The 20300-nt window shown below is 37.7% G+C and overlaps 1 protein-coding gene across 1 annotated transcript; it reads left to right on the top strand.

Annotated features, from left to right (window-relative positions):
* Nucleotides 1–12302: 12302 nt before the first annotated feature.
* On the top strand, nt 12303–13235 carry LOC107773844 (receptor kinase-like protein Xa21). The gene is made up of 2 exons (XM_016593270.2): nt 12303–12634; nt 12724–13235. The coding sequence occupies exons 1-2, from the start codon at nt 12532–12534 to the stop codon at nt 13158–13160; spliced, it is 540 nt and encodes a 179-aa protein (XP_016448756.2). The 5' UTR covers nt 12303–12531; the 3' UTR covers nt 13161–13235.
* The last annotated feature ends 7065 nt before the right edge of the window (nt 13236–20300 follow it).

The raw sequence follows: 20300 nt of genomic DNA, 5'->3' as shown, positions 1-20300 counted from the left end.
TTGCACGCCGCAACAGGCTTGATAAAAATGAATATATTGAGGAGCGGGTTGCACGCCGCTACAGAACTGAATGTGAATATATTGTGAGAGCGGGTTGCACGCTGCAACAGAATTGAATGTGAATATATTATGAGAGTGGGTTGCACGCTGCAGTAGAATTAATGGAAATGATAATTGGTTATGACTGCTGAGTTGCCTTCAATTATTATAAATGAATTACCTGATTTATTTCTATTATTGTTGTTGTTACTAATATTGCGTACAGGTTAATGTAAGTGAACCGCCTTAGCCTCGCCACTACTTCGTCGAGGTTAGGTTCAGCAATTACAAGTACATGGGATCGGTTGTACTGATACTACACTCTGCACTTCTTGTGGAGATTTTGGAGTTGGTCCCAGCGACGTACCATAGACTTGCTCGGATTTCAGCTATCAGAGGAGACTTGAGGTATAACTGCATGGCGTCCGCAGTTCTGAAGTCCCCATCTATTTTACTTTAGCTGTGTGTTTATTTTCAGACAGCTATATTTTATTCAGACCTTTATTTGTATTTATTCTAGAAGCTCGTGCACTTGTGACACCAATTATGGGATAGTATTTAGACATTGTCGTTTTTATGGATTATTTCACCATATTTCAAACTTTGCTTCCGCATTTGTTTCTTGATTATTAATAATTTAAAGATTGTTTAAAAATTGGTTAATATTATTCTAACGTTGGCTTGCCTAGCAAGTGAAATGTTAGGCGTCATCACGGTCCGAAGGTGGAAATTTCGGGTCGTGACAGTTGGTATCAGAGCACTAGGTTACATAGGTCTCATGAGTCCCGAGCAAGCTTAGTAGAGTCTGAAGGATCGGTACGGAGACGTCTGTACTTATCTCTCAGAGGCTATGAAGTTTAGGAACAATATCACTTCTTTCTTATTCTGTCATGCGATTTTATTCTATCATCGATGATTGAACCATTCTACTCTTATTCTCACGCAGATGGTGAGAATACATAATATATCTACCGATGGTCAGGGACCAGAACACCTAGTGGCAACTATGGCCAGGGGTAGAGGTCGAGGCTGAGGTCGTGCTAGAGGCCGAGGTAGAGCTCAGTCCAGAGCTCGAGCAGCTGCACCTGTTGAAGAACCTCAGGTGGACTTTCAGGAGGAGATTCTAGTTCAGAATGTACCAATTGGACCAGTTCAGGTCCCGGAAGGATTCATAGCCACTCCAGTACTTCAGGACCCTCTAGTCCGTTTGGTAAGTCTTATGGAGGGCGTGGCCCAGAATGGCACATTTCCAGTGGAACCAGCCGTCTCACAGGCTAGGGGAGGAGCACAAACTCCCACTACTCCCGCTCCGGAGCAGATGGCTCCCCAGAATCAGGCTCCAGCAGCCCCGCCAGTTGGGGTAGTTCTGCCAGTTATTGCGGCACAGACCGGTAATAGGCCCGCCATGTCTTTTGAGGCCTTATTGGGACTGGATAAGTTCACTAAGCTCTTTCTAGTTCACTTCAGTGGTACACCTTCTGAGGACCCACACGATTATCTTGAACGCTGCCATGAGGTGATGCGAAACATGGGTATAGTTGAGACCAATGGAGTTGATTTTGCTGTATTCTAGATGACGGGTTCTGCCAAGAGGTGGTGGAGAGATTACACATTGACCCGACCAGTAGGATCACCTGCACTTACCTGGGAGCAGTTCTCTCAGCTTTTTCTGGAGAAGTTCCTCCCTATCACACTGAGAGAGGAATTCCGCAAGCAATTTGAGCATCTACAGCAGGGCAGTATGACTGTTACTCAGTATGAGTCCCGTTTTGTGGATTTGTCCCGTCATGCTCTCCTTTTACTACCTACGGATGGAGAGAGAGTGAGAAGGTTTATTGAGGGACTCACTTACCCTATCAGACTTCAGATGGCCAATGAAACGGGAAGTGAGATTTCTTTTCAGGCGGCTGCTAATGTCGCTAGGAGGATTGAGATGGTACTTGCACAGGAGAGAGGGCAGAGGTCTGATAAGAGGCCTCATTATTTCGGTGGTTTCAGTGGTGCCTCGTCTGGAGGCAGGGGTAATTTTGGTAGGTGTCATCCTTCCAGACTGTTTCATTCAGTACTTCATGTATCTCCCGGTGCTTCAGGGAGTCACGGTCCTGTTATGCCTTACTCTGGACAGCCAATATTTAGTGCACATTCAGCTCCTATCAGTGCATCACCACTCCAGAGTTACTACAGCGGTTATCCGCCCCATTTGGGTTAGCTTCATCTTTAGCAGCTACGACATCAGGATGGGTGTTATGAGTGTGGGAACATTGGTCACATCAGGAGGTATTGCCCTAGATTGGCGAGTAACAGATCTCGAAAAGATTCTCGTGCCATCATACTGGCACTGGTTGCTTCACCGCCTGCCAGCCAGCTAGAGGTAGGGGTCAGGCAGCTAGAGGTGGAGGTCAGGCTATTAGAGGTGGAAGTCAGACCGCTAGAGGTGGAAGCCAGCAAGTCAGAGGCTGTCTCAGGGACGCAGTTCAGAGTAGTGGGGCCCAACCCCGATTTTATGCTTTTCCAGATAGGCCTGAGGCCGAGTCATCTGATGTTGTGATCACAGGTATTATTCCAGTTTGCAATAGAGATGCTTCAGTTATATTTGATCCGGGATCTACTTATTCCTATGTGTCCTCCTATTTTGCTTCATATTTGGTTGTGCCTTGTGATTCTCTGATTGCTTCTGTGTGTATATCTACACCGGTGGGAGACTCTGTGCTAGTAGATCATGTCTACCATTCGTGTGTGGTTACTATTGGTAATCTTGAAACTAGTGTGGATCTTCTACTTCATAATATAGTAGATTTTGATGTCATCTTGGGTATGGATTGGCTGTCTCCTTATCATGCTATATTGGACTGTCATTCCAAGACAGTGACCCTAGCTATGCCGGGGTTACCTCGGTTAGAGTGGAAAGGAACTCCTGGCCATTTTGCCAGCAGGGTTATTTCTTATATGAAAGCTCGGCGTATGGTAGAGAAAGGGAGTCTAGCCTATTTGGCTTATATTCGCGATCCCAGTGAGGATGTCCCTTATATGGACTCAGTACCAGTTGTTCGTGAAGTTTCAGAAGTATTTCCTATAGATCTGTGGGGGATGCCACCCGACAGAGATATTGACTTTTGTATTGATTTGGCTCCGGGCACTCAGCCCATTTCTATTCCACCATACCGTATGGCCCCGCCAGAGTTGAAAGAATTGAAAGAGCAGTTACAAGACTTGCTTGATCAGGGATTCATTAGACCCAGTATCTCGCCCTGGGGTGCACCACTATTATTTGTAAAAAAGAAAGATAGCTCGATACGGATGTGTATAGACTATCGGCAGTTGAACAAGGCCACTATCAAAAACAAATATCTGCTGCCAAGAATTGATGATTTATTTGATCAGCTTCAGGGTGCCAAGGTTTTTTCGAAGATTGATTTGAGATCTGGTTACCATCAGTTGAAGATTAGGGCATCTGATGTCCTAAGACAGCTTTTTGGACTCGGTATGGGTATTACGAGTTCCTAGTGATGTCATTTGGGTTGACAAATGCTCCAGCAGCATTTATGGATTTGATAAATCGGGTGTTCAAGCCTTATTTGAATTCTTTTATGGTTGTATTCATTGATGATATCTTGATTTACTCTAGTAGTTGAGAGGAGCATGACCAGCATCTTTGAAGTGTGCTTCACACCTTGAAGAATAATCAGTTATATGCCAAATTTTCAAAATGCGAGTTTTGGTTAGACTCAGTTGCCTTTTGGGGGCATGTTGTATCGACAGAAGGCATAAAGGTGGATCCTGAGAAGATTGAGGTTGTTCATAATTGGCCTAGACCTACTTCAGTTACAGAGATCCGGAGTTTCCTGAGTTTAGCAGGTTATTATTGTCGGTTCATGGAAGGGTTTTCATCTATAGCAAGCCCATTGACCAAACTAACTCACAAGGGTGTCCCATTCAGATGGTCAGATGTATGTGAGTTGAGCTTTCAAAAGCTCAAGACCGCTTTGACTACGACGCCAGTGTTGGTATTGCCCACAGGTTCAGGATCGTATACGGTATATTATGATGCATCTCACATTGGGCTTGGTGCAGTATTAATGCAAGATGGAAAGGTAATTGCATATGCATTGCGGCAGTTGAAAGTTCACGAGAAGAATTATCCCGTTCATGAATTAGAATTGGCAACCATTGTTCATGCACTGAAGATTTGGAGGCATTACCTCTACGGTGTCTCGTGTGAGATATTTACTGATCATCGTAACCTTCAGTATCTGTTCAAACAAAAGGATCTTAATTTGAGGCAGAGAAGATAGTTGGAGTTATTTAAAGACTATGATATCACCATTTTGTATCACCCCGGAAAGGCCAATGTGGTGGCCGATGCTTTGAGTAGAAAGGCTATGAGTAAGGGTAGTCTTGCATATATTCCGGTTGGCAAGAAGCCATTAGCTGCAGATGTTCAGACTTTGGCTAATCAGTTCGTGAGGTTAGATATTTTAGAACCCAGTCGGTTTCTATCTTGCACAGTCGCTTGGTCTTCTTTATATGAGCGCATCAAAGAGAGGCAGTATGATGATCCTCATTTACTTGTCCTTAAGGACACGGTACGACACGGTGATGTCAAACAGGTTGTTGTGGGGGAAGATGGGGTTCTGCGAATGTAGGGTCATATTTGTGTGCCTAATGTGGATGGGCTTCATGAATTAATTCTTGAAGAAGCACACAGTTCCAGGTATTTTATTCATCCAGGTACCGCCAAAATGTATCAAGATTTGCAGCAACATTATTGGTGGAGGAGAATGAAAAAGGATATAGTTGCATTTGTAGCTCGGTGTCTGAATTGTCAGCAAGTTAAGTACGAGCATCAGAGACCTGGTGGTTTACTTCAGAAGGTAGAAGTTCCTGAGTGGAAGTGGGAGCGTATCACTATGGATTTTGTTGTTGAGCTCCCACGGACTCAGAGAAAATTTGACGCAATTTGGGTCATTGTGGTCAGGTTAACCAAGTCAGCACATTTCATTCCAGTGGCAGTTACATATTCTTCATAGAGGTTAGCTGAAATTTACATTCGTGAGATTGTACGCCTTCACGGTGTGCCCGTGTCTATTATTTCAGATCGAGGTACGCAGTTTACCTCACATTTCTGGAGGGTTGTACAACGTGAGTTAGGCACGCGGGTGGATTTGAGTACGACCTTTCATCCACAGATAGACGGACAGTCAGAGCGCACTATTTAGATATTGGAAGATATGCTTCGTGCTTGTGTTATAGGCTTTGGAGGTTCTTGGGATCATTTCTTACCACTTGCGGAGTTTGCTTATAATAATACTTACCAGTCAAGCATTCAGATGTCTCCATATGAGGCATTATATGGAAGGCGATGCTGATCGCCAGTTGGTTGGTTTGAACCGGGAGAGGCTCAGTTGTTGGGTACCGATTTGGTACAGGATGCCTTGGATAAGGCCAAGATTATTCAGGATCGACTTCGCACAGCTCAGTCTAGGCAAAAGAGTTATGCCGACCGTAATGTTCAAGATATTGCATTCATGGTTGGAGAACGAATATTGCTCCGGGTTTCACCTATGAAAGATGTAATGAGGTTCGGAAAGAAGGGCAAGTTGAGCCTTAGGTATATCGGACCCTTTTGAAATTCTTGAAAGGGTGGGTGAAGTAGCCTACAGGCTTGCATTACCACCTAGTTTATCAGCGGTTCATCCGGTGTTCCATGTGTCTATGCTCCGGAAATATCATGGTGATCCGTCCCATGTGTTAGATTTCAGCTCAGTCCAATTGGACAAAGATTTAACTTACGAGGAGGAGCCGGTGGCTATTCTAGCCCGGCAGGTCTAACAGTTGAGGTCAAAGAGTTATCCTTCAGTTCGGGTGCAATGGAGAGGTCAGCCGGTAGAGGCATCTACCTGGGAGTCTGAGTCGGACATGCGGAGTAAATATCCACACCTTTTCTCCAGCTCAGTTACTTTTTCTAACTTCGTTCGAGGACGAAAGTTTATTTTAGAGGTGGAGAATGTGATGACCCAAAATGTCATCTTTAAATTTAATAAGTAATTTTGTATTCTAAGACCTCGAAAAGCACAATTTATCATTCATCGACTTGCGTGCGCAGTCCGTACAATTTTCCGGAAAGTTTTCATGTGAAAAATGGATTAAAATGTAAGACTTAACTGAGCTGACTTTGGTCAACAATTTGAGTAAACAGACCCGGATCAGTATTTTGACAGTTCTAATAGCTCTGTATCATGATTTGGGACTTGGGCGTATGCCCGAAATTTAATCTGGAGGTCTCTAGCTCAAGTTATGACCATTTAACGGAAACTAGTAATTTAAAGGCTAAAGATTTCCAAGTTTGACCACGGGGTTGACTTTTTGATATTGGAGTCGGAATCCGATTCGGGAAATTTGAAAAGCTCCATTATGTCATTTATGACTTGTGTGCCAAATTTGAAGTCATTCCGGATTCATTTAATATGTTTTGGCACGAGATTTGTAAATTGAAAGTTTAAAACTCAAATTTCGAATCGGGGCGTGAATTGTATTTTTAGTGTTGTTTGACGTGATTTTAGACCCCGAGTCAGTCCATATTATGTTATGGGACTTGTTGGTATATTCGGACAAATCGTAACAAGAATTGGACTTGAGCAAAATCTAAAATTTTAGGTTCTGGTGTAATCGCACCTGCGGATTTTTGACCGCAGAAGCGAGCCATCCATCGCAGATGTGGGACTGGGTTGGCCTGGGGATTTCGTAGGTGCGGCCTTTTTGCGCAGATGCGGATGTCGCAGGTGCGATAGGGGTGTCCGCAGATGCGGAACTTCACCTTGTAGCCTGGCATCGCAAATGCGAGCTTTGTCTCGTCCGCAAATGCGGAACTTTTATCCGCAGATGCGAAATGACTGGGCAGAGTCCATAAATTCGGAAGTCGCCATTTTTACTCTTTTTTGAGTTTTAAGTCTCGGATTTGAGCGATTTCCAGGGGAATTTTCACGACTTTGAATTGGGTAAGTGTTCTTTAACCAAAAGTGATTATATTTCTCAAATCCATGTCTATATTCATCATTTATTTCGGATTTAGGTGGAAGAAATTGGAATTTTTGTAAAACTTTCCAAAAATGAAAAATTAAGATTTGAAGGTCCATTTAATATCGGAATTGGATAAATTTTATATGGTTGAACTCGTATCAGAACGGGTGTTCGAATTTCGTCAGTTTTTCCGAGATTTGAGATGTGGGTCCCAATGTTGAATATTTTAATGAATTTCGGATTTTTATCCGGAAAATATTTAAATTCATATGGAATTAATTCCTATGATTAGTATTGAATATATTGAATTATTTGTGAATAGATTTGAAGCTTTCGGAGACAAAATTAAAAGGAAAGGCTGTGGTTGAATAATTGATTGGAATTTGCAAAACGAGGTAAGTGTCGTGGTTAACCTTGACTTGAGGGAATAGAACCCTTAATTTAATTGTTATGTGAATTGCATGTGAACGATGTATAGGCGAGGTGACGAGTGTCTATACATCGTCAAATAAATTGTTTGCCTGCTTACTTGAAAAATTATAAATTATTTTAAATCATGAATTAATTATTATAATAATTGTCTATTACCTATTCTTTGCTAGATATTAATTCTTGAATTCCTGCATTAATTGTTACATGCTACTTGAATTATGTGTCTTAATTGTTATTTGACATTTAGCATATTAAATATTAAACTGCCTATTTTTTCCCTGATTTCTATAATAATTTTCTATTTGATCTTGTCTGTTTCATGATTAAATCATAATTATTGTATGCTTGTTGTCTTATAATTTTATATTAATTATTGTATTTATTGGGAAAATTCCTTCTATAAGAATTGGTAAATGAATATACTGGAGGAGTGGGTTGCACGCCGCAACAGAATTAATTATAATGAGCATATTGGAGGATCGGGTTGCACGCCGCAACAGACTTATTTAAAAATCGATATACATATATATATATATATATATATATATATATATATATATATATATATATATATATATATATATATTGGAGGATCGGGTTGCACGCCGCAATAGACTTGATTAAAATGAATATATTGGAGGAGCGAGTTGCACGCCGCAACAAAACTGAATGTGAATATATTGTGAGAGCAGGTTGCACGCTGCAACAAAATTGAATGTGAATATATTGTGAGAGCGGGTTTCACGCTGCAATAGAATTAATGGAAATGATAATTGGTTATGACTGCTGAGTTGCCTTCAATTATTATAAATAAATTACCTGATTTATTTCTATTATTGTTGTTGTTACTAATATTGCGTACAGGTTAATGTAAGTGAACCGCCTTAGCCTCGTCACTACTTCGTCGAGGTTAGGTTCAGCAATTACCAGTACATGGGATCGGTTGTACTGATACTATACTCTGCACTTCTTGTGGAGATTTTAGAGTTAGTCCCAGCGACGTACCATAGACTTGCTCGGATTTCAGCTATCAGAGGAGACTTGAGGTATAACTGCATGGCGTCCGCAGTTCTGAAGTCCTCATCTATTTTACTTTAGCTGTGTGTTTATTTCCAGACAGCTATATTTTATTCAGACCTTTATTTGTATTTATTCTAGAAGCTCGTGCACTTGTGACACCAATTATGGGATGGTATTTAGACATTGTCATTTTTATGGATTATTTCACCATATTTCAAACTTTGCTTCCGCATTTGTTTCTTGATTATTAATAATTTAAAGATTTTTTAAAAATTGGTTATTATTATTCTAACGTTGACTTGCCTAGCAAGTAAAATGTTAGGCGCCATCACGGTCCGAAGGTGGGAATTTCGGGTCGTGACACTAACCATACCAAATTTACTCAAATCCGATAACAAAATCCCATTCAAAACCTCAAAATCCCAACTCAAGAGTTCTTCCTCCTTTTCCCCAATTTCTCACCCCAAATCACAAATTAGATGATAAAATAAAAGATGAAATCATGGGATTTAACCAAAACCAAGTAAGAATCACTTAACCCAATCAACTCTACGAAAATTATTTCAAGAATCGCCCAATTCCGTGTTCTCTAGCTCAAAATATGTAAAAATGGGTTCAAACCCTCATTTTTTAAATTAATACTGCCTGCCCATATATCCTTCATCGCGATCGCGAAGCACAACTATGCTGCCCCATATTTGTACCCTACGCGAAAGCGCAATCACTCACGCGATCACGGATCACTGCCGCTCATACCTACGCGATCGCATCCTTTCTCACGGATCGCATAGAGCATTGGCCACACCTACCTTCCTGCTCAAATCCTTCTACGCGAACGCGTCCTCAGCCACGCGTTCACGAAGCACAAATTCGCACACATACGCGAGCGCATTCTTAACTCTGTGATCGCATTGAACAAACTCACCTCTGCCCCAAATAAGCTTACGTAATCGTGAATGGATCCCTGCGATCGCGTACAAGGAAACCAGAACCTACTGAAACCAAAACTTCAGCTATCAAGCCAAATCCAAAAATGATTTGTTAACCACCCAAAACTCACCCGAGGTCTCCAGGACCTCAACCAAACATACCAACATATCCCAAAATATCATACGAACTCAGGCAAGACTTCGAATCACTCAAAACACCAATTACACCCGGATTCAAGCCTAAAAAACTTCTAAACTTTCAAATTCCACAAACGACGCCGAAACCAACTAAATCACGCCCGATTGACCTCAAAATTTACACACAAGTCATATTCAATATTACGGACCTATTCCAACTTCCGGAATCAGAATCCGGCCCCGATATCAAAAAGTCAACCCCCGGTCAAACTTCTCAAAATTCGACTTTCGCCATTTCAAGCCTAAATTAGCTACAGACCTCAAATTCACAGTCCGGATAAGCTCCTAAGTCCAAAATCATCCAACGGAGCTAACACAACGGACGAAACTCCATTCCGGAGTCATCTTCATAGACTTCCGACTACGGTCAAAATCCTAAGACTTAAGCTTCCGTTTTAAGGACTAAGTATCCCAAAACACTCCGAAATAAAAAAACAAGACCTCCCGGCAAGTCACATAAGCAGAAACAGATACGGGAAAAATAATAAATAGGGAATTGAGACTAGCACACTCAAAACGACCGGAAGGGTAATTACACGAGCTCGCACCTCGAAACCCGACAAAACTTATAAAATCCGATAACCCATTCAATTACGAGTCCAACGATACTAATTTCACTCAATTCCGACTCCGAATCGATGCTCAAAACTCAAAAATTCACTTTAGGAAAGTTTAGACAAAACCCCCCAATTTCTCTTTTGAAATTATCAATTAAATGCGAAAAACGAAGATGAAATCATAGAATATAATCAAAACCGAGTAGAAAATATTTACCCAAATCCATGTGGTAAAAATTCTCTCCAAAATCGCCCAAATCCGAGCTCCAAAACCATTTGAGAAAAAGTGACTAAATTTCGGAATAAGTAAATAAATGAAGCAGTTGTTATAGCTCAAATCAGATCCAAGATGACCCCAAAAATCATATTTAATAAACCCAACGTAATCCTTGCATGATTACACCCAAGATAGCCTTTTGAATCACCCAATTTGACCTTAAAATGAGGAAGATATGATGTTTTGAAGCTTTAAAGGAAATCTGAAACTTTAAGCAACAAAAATGACATGTTTGTAATTATTTTGCACCAGAAAATCAACAAAAAAATAATTTTCGTTTTAGCACCCAAAACTCATTCGGAACCTTCCGTACACAAATCATATATGTATTTCAATCATAAAATACGCTACGAACATGCTCGCGTACTCAAAATACCGAAAAGATGACATCTTGAGCAGATATTGACCATGGTCAAACTCCAAATCCTTAACTAGTTTTTCAATCAATGATCCAAAACGCACCCGAGCCCCTCTGGACACCTTTCAATCATACCAACAAGTCATAAAATATGATACGAACTTATTCGAAGCTTTAAATCACATCAAACAACATAAAAATCACGAATCGCACCTCAAATCAAACTTAATGAACTTTTAACTACCAAAACTCTTGCCGAACCATATCAAATCAACTCGGAATGACCTCAAATCTTGCACACAAGTTTCAAATAACATAACAAAGTTATTCCAATTCCCGAAACCAAAATCCGAACCCGATATCACTAAAGTCAACTTCCGGTCAAATTTATGAACATTCCAAAACTCCAAATTGCTAACTTTCGTCAATTAACGCTAGAACCTTCAAAAAATATCCAAATACAAATTTGGGCATACGTCCAAGTCCAAAATCACCATCCAGACCTAACGGAACTATCAAAACTCCGATGCGGGGTCAAATACTCAAAAGTCAAACTTGATCAACTCTTCCAACTTAAGCTTTCTAGTTTAGAATTATTATTCCAAATCAACTTCGGATCATCTGAAAACCAAAATGGACAATTCACACAAGTCATAATACATCATATGAAGCTATTCAAGGTTTTAAACAACTGAACGGAATACAAATATTCAAAATGACCGGTTGGATCGTTACAATTTTAATCCCTCACTGGCGGAAGTGGTTCATTTTCTTTTTACATTTTTATTCGATTTTGATAAATTCATGTTTACTTTATAGTTGATATTCTCTAAATGTTGATGAGTTAAAAGAAAGGCTGCTCGGAGCCGCTTCAGTACTCAGTTGAACCAAATATTTTCAATACATCGTATATTACTCCATTCATATCAATTTATGTGATGTTATTTGATATTTAATACGTCCCAAAAAATTAATTTAACTTTAAGCTTTTCTTTTTATTTTTAATGAGATTATTTATAGTCAAAAAAATTATTTATAGTTTGTTTAGACCATAAATTTTAAAAATCTTTCGTAACTTTGTGCTCAGTCAAAACAACTTGACATAAATTGGGTTCAACTGTAAGATTTTAAAAGTCGAATCCATCAAGTTTAAATTATGAATTCTCCTTTGTTCCTAGCATATGTCTATTCTCGGCTGGTTGATTCTTGATTGCTTTTTTGAGCATATGTTATACTTCATATGTATATTATACTATTCGACGACTGCTTTTAGTTTAAGCAGCTGAATAGACAACTATTTAGAATAATTCCTCTAATTAGTTAGGAACCTCAATGGGTTGTACATGATTCTATTTTAGCTTTTGAATTAATGTTGTAAAATGGTGGATCACAAAACTTAGTAGATATTGCACTACTTCTCACCACACAATTTTTGAGAAAATGAAAGCAAGACTTGGAAAGTCTTTGGACCGATTAGAGGAATAATGTGCCACAACATTTACGGTGGCAAGACTCGAATGATTTGGTTTTCTCCATTTTCCACATAACCTGGAGAATTTCCCTACAAAGACGTGTAATTTATCTTTAAAAATAAAAATTCATAAAAATATGCTTTGAAACAAGTGGCATGTGCATCGCCATGAGTGCTCATCACCCGTGATTCGTTGTGATCTGAAGCCTAGTAACGTCTTGTTGGATGACAATATGGTTGCCCGCCTTAGCAACTTTGGTATTTCAAAACTGCTCGGTGAAGATGAGACTGATTTGTTCACTAAAACCTTAGCAACATTGGGCTATATTGTACCAGGTAAGTCTCTTTATTTTGCTTTGAACATTGATTATCCTTTCCTTTTTTCATCAATAAATATTAAAATTTAAAATTGTTTGATTGTGTAGAGTATGGACTGGCTGGATTGGTGTCAACAAAATCTGATGTCTATAGTTACGGAATCATGTTGTTGGAAAATTTTACAAGAAGGAAGCCTAATGATGAAATGTTCGATGGTGATCTTAACCTGAAGCAATGGGTGAGTTATTCAATCCCAGAGGCAGTAATGGATGTTGTAGATGCCAACTTGTTAACACCAATGGATAATCACTTAAACAAGAAGCTAGATTGTGTGGCATCGATCATGAAAGTGGCACTAGATTGCAGTGCTGAATCTGCTGCAAGAAGGATCGACATGAAAAATATTGTAGGGATGCTAAAGAAGATCAAGATTCAACTTCTTCGTGTTGAGCATGTTCTTGGATACTCTTGTTCCAAATCACCGTTTGTCGCAAATGTTTTGCTAAAATTTTGGATTCATGTAAAGATTGCCTTTTTATTTTAGCACTTGGGGTTGTACAAGTTCTGTTTTAGGTTTAGAAATGCGAATTGCAATAAATCTTCATATTTCCTCTTAAAATTAATGTTGCAAAGTAGTGGATCACAATTATCAGAGGAAGATAATTAGACAAAAAGAGCTACTATTTCAACCAAATAATGAGAAACCAACGAGGTTAATGATATAAACAGTCCTTCATATGCTAATTTTATATAAAACATAACATTTGTTTTTGTTTATGACCTCTTACGATAATATTTTCTATTTAATGTTTTTTGGGTGTCTAATGTCCTCTAAGCATTATTTATCGGATTTGCTTTAGTGATTTTGAGAAATATTCATAATATCCACTAATTAGATAGGAAAAATACATAAGTTACTCCCTATACTTGTCCCGAAAAGTCAATTTTAGGCTCGACCTTTACGGATGTCCTATTACCACCCTATCCTTATCCTAGATGAATTTATTTAACCCTAAAATGCCACAACCAAATTCAACCCAAGTAGTGTTTACACGTGCTGACACGTGGCATTTTAGCAGGGTATTTTTCATTTGTTTCTTTCTTTTACGGGAACAACCAAAGAAGTGACATTTTCAGAAAACGTTTTTCTTGATGGAACCTTTGCAAGAGAAGCTAACCGACTATATTGACAAGAAAATGGTCTCTCTTTTTGGATTTTTCTTTTCCTTTTTCTTTTTTCCATCTTGATCAAAAGATAAAAATATAAAGTGAAGTTAATGTATAGAGCACAATCGCAAAGCAAGAGGAAGCTAAGAAAGATCCAATAAAGTGTTGGGTTTTCGTTTCCACCTTTATAATTGTTTGCTCCGGTCAAGTTGTGAAGAACAACTGGAGGGTGGAGGAGGTGATAAAATAGGTGGAGAAAGAGCTACCAATCTTTAATTTTTGTTCTGTTTCGATTATGATTGTATGGTGTTGCTCTCCTATGACAATGGAGGAGAGAGAAAGAAGAAAAGGAAAGAGGAAAGAGAAGAAAAGAAAAGCGCGAAAATGAAAAAGAACAAGGAAAATAAAAATAAATATGGTTAGTATTATACTAATTAAATACAACTAATTAAGTGTAATTAAATGTAACAACCAATGGAAAAATAACATATGTAAAATTTAAGTAGTATTTTATGTTTTTTCAGCCTCCAACGCGCTTTGAGTAAGGTGAAATTAGTTTCTCTGCCACCTCACCTTTGAAGGAGGTATTAATTTCACTATGAATAAGGATAGGGTGGTACAATTTCACTATGAATAAGGATAGGATGGTACTAGGACGTCCGTAAAGGTTGAGTGTGAAACTGATTTTTCTGGACAAGTACGAGGTGCATCTTATGTATTATCGCAATTAAATAATCACAATATTGTCTCCTTCTAGAACACAGAGAATCACATATTGCAAGATATATACTAAATAGTGTGAAACACAAAAATATAAACAATTTGCACATTTCATTGAGGCGTAACATTGGCCACTTTATAGGCAAGAATTCATGTGGTCGGTTGCACATTGGATCAATACACAATTAGGTTTCACTATTTAAGTAATTGAATCTTCGAAAGGATAGAGTTCATACCTGAGCACTTGCAACCAAACTTTTGCATCCCCTTCAAGCTTATGAATTTTCAATTTTGATTTATGATTTGCTCTTAGGATCAGAGGCGGATCTAGAAATTTTATGCGATGGGGGTACCATTATTTTCTTATTGGTGCATACAAGACATGAAGGTTCCGGGTGCCACACATATTTTTCTTTAAATTGTTCAATAAATAGGGTAAATATTTGGTGTGTCTAATTCATTTTGGGCTTCGATTCGGACTATTCGTCTTTTATGTTCGAATTAAAAAATATAAAAATTATGATAACTTGGCACAAAGCATAAGCCTACCAAAAATATTACTAATGTTATAAGTCTCAAAACCAGAGGTTACTAGCCATATAAGATGCATTTGTCGAATACAATTTATAAGTTACATTTATTGAATGCAATTTATGTTTGCAAATGGACACGCCTAATTTTTTTCTCATTCTCGATTCCCATTTGGATCCTTTTTCATTACATATAAATTTTCTTTTCAAAATTTTAGTTCTTCATATATAATTCTCATATACATAATGAGCACATATTTATTAAATGCCTAAAAAGGTTAACTGATAAAGAACTATGAGTTCACATATGTATCAGTAAATTACCTTTTATTATAAGCAATTCTCTATCGGAGAATTATAAATAAAGAGTTAAAAAAATTAAATAAAAATTGATATGTAATTATATACAAGGAAATCCAAAACGGTAACCTGGATGAGGAAAAACAAAAGTATTGAAACATATACATGTACATCGCATTAACCAAATGTGATTTATAAATTACATTAGACGAACGATTTATAAATGTCATTAGGAATACCGAATACGGCTAAATCGCATTTCATAACTGCGACATCACTAATGCGACTTGCGGATCACAACTAATGAACGACCGGCAAAAACTGGTTCGTTTTCTTATTTCAATTTATTTCGATTTTGATAAATTCTTGTTTACTTGATAGTTGATAATCTGTAAATATTGCTGAGTTAAAAGAAAGGCTGCCTGGAGCAGCATCAGCACTCAGTTGAACCCAATATTTTCCATACATAGTATATTACTCCATTCTTACCAATTTATGTGATGTTATATGAAATTTAATACGTCCCAAAAACTAATTTAACTTTAAATTTTTTATTTTATTCTTAATAAGATTATTTATAGCCAAACAAATATTTATAGTTTGTTTAGACCATAAATTTCAAGTCTTTCTTAACTTTGTGCAGAGTCAAAACAACTTGACATAAATTGAGTTCAATTGTAAGATTTTAAAGGCCGAATTCATCAAGTTTAAATTATGAATTCTGTTTTGTTCCTAGCATATGTCTATTCTCGGCTGGTTGATTGTTGATTATCTTTTTGTACTCACGCAATCATGGCTTAGAATATGAAAGAAAAAGAACATGGAAAACATCCTAAAATTATGCATCTTTCTCCCCCTATCCAAAAATAATTAATTATATATAAATTATTTATGTGTGTGTGTGTGTGTATATATATATATATATATATATATATATATATATATATATATATATATTATACATTTAATATATATATTAGTTTAAGAGGTTGAATAGACAACTATTTAGAATAATTCTCTAATTAGTTAGGAACCTCAATGGGTTGTACATGATTCTATTTTAGCTTTTGAATTAATGTTGCAAAATCGTGGATCACAAAACTTAGTAGATATTGCACTACTTCTCACCACACAAATTTTTAGAAAATGAAAGCAAGACTTGGAAAGTCTTTGGACTGATTAGAGGAATAATTTGCCACAATATTTACGGTGGCAAGACTCGACTGATTTGGTTTTCTTCATTTTCCACATAGCCTGGAGAATTTCCCCAAAAAGACGTTTAATTTTTCTTTAAAAATAAAAATTCATAAAAATATGCTCTGAAACAAGTAATGTTTTCAAAAAATTCCAACTTAGTTGTACTAATACTGATATGAGAGAATGAATGAAGAAAAGTTTCTTTTTAAGAAATCCAATTGAGTATGTCTAGATTTGATTCTACTCATTGTAGCACACATATCCTAACTGTACATTTTGGCACGAATCCTACGCACAAGTCCAGAGTTTTTTTATTTATTATTATTTAATTAAATTTACTTTATATATTTCTAATAAGTCAGGCTTTATGGCAACAATAGGTAGGAAATGACACACGCTTCTCTAAATTTATTAAGCAAGAAGAATAGGTTAAAGAGCTTTGTCATTGCAATCATTCTCTTTTTTCAAGTACAATTCATAATTCATACATAGTATCTAATTGGTAACCAAGCAGTTTTCGCTAACAAAATAGCTTGCGACACAATGTTTTGCTCGCTCTGACTTTTGCAGGTCAGAACGTTTTTTTGTTTTTGTTTGCACATAACATAGAAAGCATTCTCAGTTCTAATAGAAAGTTCCATGAGCAAACAGAGTCGCAAGTGACATTATGCAAATTAACAGAAGCTAAAAACTTGACTAAACAATGAGAAAGGAGGATAATAAACATATTACGTACGATCAATTAAACTAATCAGAAAAATTTCCTGATATAGCTATAGCTAAGTGTACATAACTTTAGTACATATAGCATACTGCTTTTCACCACACAGTTGTAGAGAAAATGAAAGCAAGAATTGGTTGACTTGGAAAGTCTTTGGACAGATTAGAGGAGTAATTTCACGGTTGCAAGACTTGGTTGATTTTTGGTTTTCTTCAGTTTGTCAAGTCTCTTTGGCCCACATAAACCTGAAATATTTCCCTAAATTAATGTTGTGTAATCTTTTGAAAAATAAGAATTCATAAATACATACTCTGGAACAAGTAAAAATTCGAATTGTTTTTAAGCAATTGTGAAAAGGTTAAATAAATATTTAAAATGTAACTACGCAAAATCTTAACACAATCTGATTCTTTTTTTTTTTTGAGCTCCAAATTAGTTGTATTAATACTGATATGCCGAATGAATGAAGAAAGTAGTTTTTTTTTTTTTTTTAAAAAAGTGATCTAGCTAGAAAAAAACTCCTAAAGCAAGATCTCATGGCTATTTAATTTAAAGTCTCAAACCACATCGTTACAAGCTGATCACGCCCAACTCTAGTGCTAAAAAGGATAAGCGGTCGCTGCAAATATAATCCGGTGTAAGAGTCCGGAGTCGAATCCCACAGAGAACTAAGGTTTAGCTACAACTGTTCACTATCACCAAGAAGACAAGCTTGAACAATTCCTAAATAATAAATATTAAGATTCTTATGTCTAACTAATTAACTAGCAAATTAAAATAAAAAAATTAACAAATAAAGATACTAAAGGTTGGAGACAAGATTAAGGAGGTCTAGAGTTATGATTTTCCCAATTGTCGGAATCTTTCCCACTAAGTATCCTATAATTTCACCTAACTATTCTCTACAGATCGTGAGCACTTCAAGTGTCGTAATTGTCACGACCCAAAATCTCACCCGTCGTGATGGCGCCTATCTCGATACTAGGCAAGCCGTTAATATCACTAAACCACAATTTCTTTTAAGTTTGAAAATATTATATTTAAATACAATACAAAATCTCCCAAATACAAATACGAACACTCCCCAAAATCTGGTGTCACTGAGTACATGAGCATCTAATATGAATACAAATATGAAAAAGTACGGTCTACAATAGTCTAAGACCAAAAATACAGTAATACAGAGATAGAGAGGGAGAGACAAGGTCTACGAAATGCGGCAGCTATCTCTAAATCTCCGAAAAATCAGCTGTATGGAAGAATAAACACCTGCTATGTCCGGGAACACCTGGATCTGCACACGAAGTGCAGGGTGTAGTATGAGTATAACCAACTCAGCAAGTAACAATAATAAATAAGGAACTGAAGATAGTAACGAGCTACACAGTTATGGTTCATTTCTAGTAATCCGAGCAAATATTAGACAAGCTATCAAATCTGCCAGTTTAATGTCAAATCAATTTTTATACAGTTCCTGTTCATGTAATCCTTATATCAACAACCTTTCAGAGATTTCACGACAATGACAGATAGCAACTAAATGCAACAACAAATGGAAATCAAGTACAACCTCTCAGGACATCAATCACTCACTGGGCTCCCAGCCCTCATCACTCTCTAGGCACCCAGCCCTCATCACTCACTCAATGGGTACTCGTACTCATTGGGGATGTACAGACTCTAGATGGGCTCCTACAGCCCAAGCGCTATAATCTGCACGGACAACTCACATGTCATAATATAATTATTTGGATCTGCGCGGCCAACTCATGTGTCATAGTATAATATAAGGATCTGCACGGCCAACTCACGTGCGATAGTATAATATAAGGATCCGCACGGCCAACTCACGTGTTATAGTATAATATAAGGATCCGCACGACCAACTCACATGCTATAGTATCAATATCTCACAATCAGGCCCTCGGCCTCACTCAGTCATAAATCTCCAGTCTCTCGGGCTCACAATAATCATGAAATCAGCCCAAACAACAATGATATGATGTATTAATAATAATAATAGAGACTGAGATAAAATGTGCAAATAGAACCTGAGACAGAGTACATATAGCATTTAGCAGGCAATTCAACAATTACGCGACCTCTGTGGGTCCCAACAGTACTGTCACTTAGCCTAAGCATGATTTCTAACATGATTTACAGTCAAATTTTATCATCACATAAAGTGAATATAGCTAACAACAAAATATTCAACTTTACAGTTTTCCCGAGACGGATCAAGTCACAATCCCCTCGGTGCACGCCTACACGCCCGTCACCTAGCATGTGCGTCACCTCCAAAATAATCACATGATACCAAAATCCTGGGTTTAATACCCTCAGGACCAGATTTAAAACTGTTACTTACATCAAGCCGTGAAATTCTTATTCTGCAATGTCCTTTCCTCGTGAATTAGTCTCCAAACGTCTCAAATCTGGCCATAAATAATTCGTTTCAGTCAATAAAATTCATTAGAATTAATTCCATAAGAAAAAAATAATTTTTCATAAACATCCGAAAATTAGCTCAAAAATCGCCCGTGGGGCCCACATCTCGGAACTCGACAAACGTTATAAAATCCGGAAGCTCATTCAACCACTAGTTTAACCATACCAATTTTACCAAAATCCGACCCCAACTCGACCCTCAAATCTTCAATTTAAACCATGAGGGTTTTCAAAATTTTCCAATTCAATTCACTAATTTAGTGATAAAAACAACCATGGATTCGGGTAATTTAACCAATATTGAGTTTAGAACATTTACCCCATTGTTTTCTCTGAAAATCACCCAAAACCGTCTCACATCCGAGCTCCAAATCGTCAAAAAATGAAAATGGGAAAAAATCCCATTTTGAGAACTTAAACTCACTGGCCAGGCTTTTCTTCTTCGCGAACGCGGTCAATGCCTCGCATTCGCGAAGCACAAATTAACTCCCGTCCAAATTCCTCCTTCGCGAACACGACATAAGCCTTGCGTTCGCGAAGCATGAAATGCCTCTGCCTCAATTCCTTCTATGCGAACGAGTTCAACCCCTCGCGAACGTGA

The sequence above is a fragment of the Nicotiana tabacum genome, chromosome 14 (genome assembly GCF_000715075.1).
Source record: "Nicotiana tabacum cultivar K326 chromosome 14, ASM71507v2, whole genome shotgun sequence".
NCBI lineage: Eukaryota > Viridiplantae > Streptophyta > Magnoliopsida > Solanales > Solanaceae > Nicotiana > Nicotiana tabacum.
The sequence above is the reverse complement of the archived record's forward strand: the minus strand, read 5'-3'. Positions and strand labels throughout refer to the sequence as shown.

Coding starts and splice junctions, on each gene's coding strand:
- LOC107773844 (XM_016593270.2), top strand. CDS start 12,532: ATGGTTGCCCGCCTTAGCAACTTTGGTATTTCAAAACTGCTCGGTGAA. Junction 12,635..12,723: donor ATTGGGCTATATTGTACCAG/GTAAGTCTCTTT, acceptor TTGATTGTGTAG/AGTATGGACTGGCTGGATTG.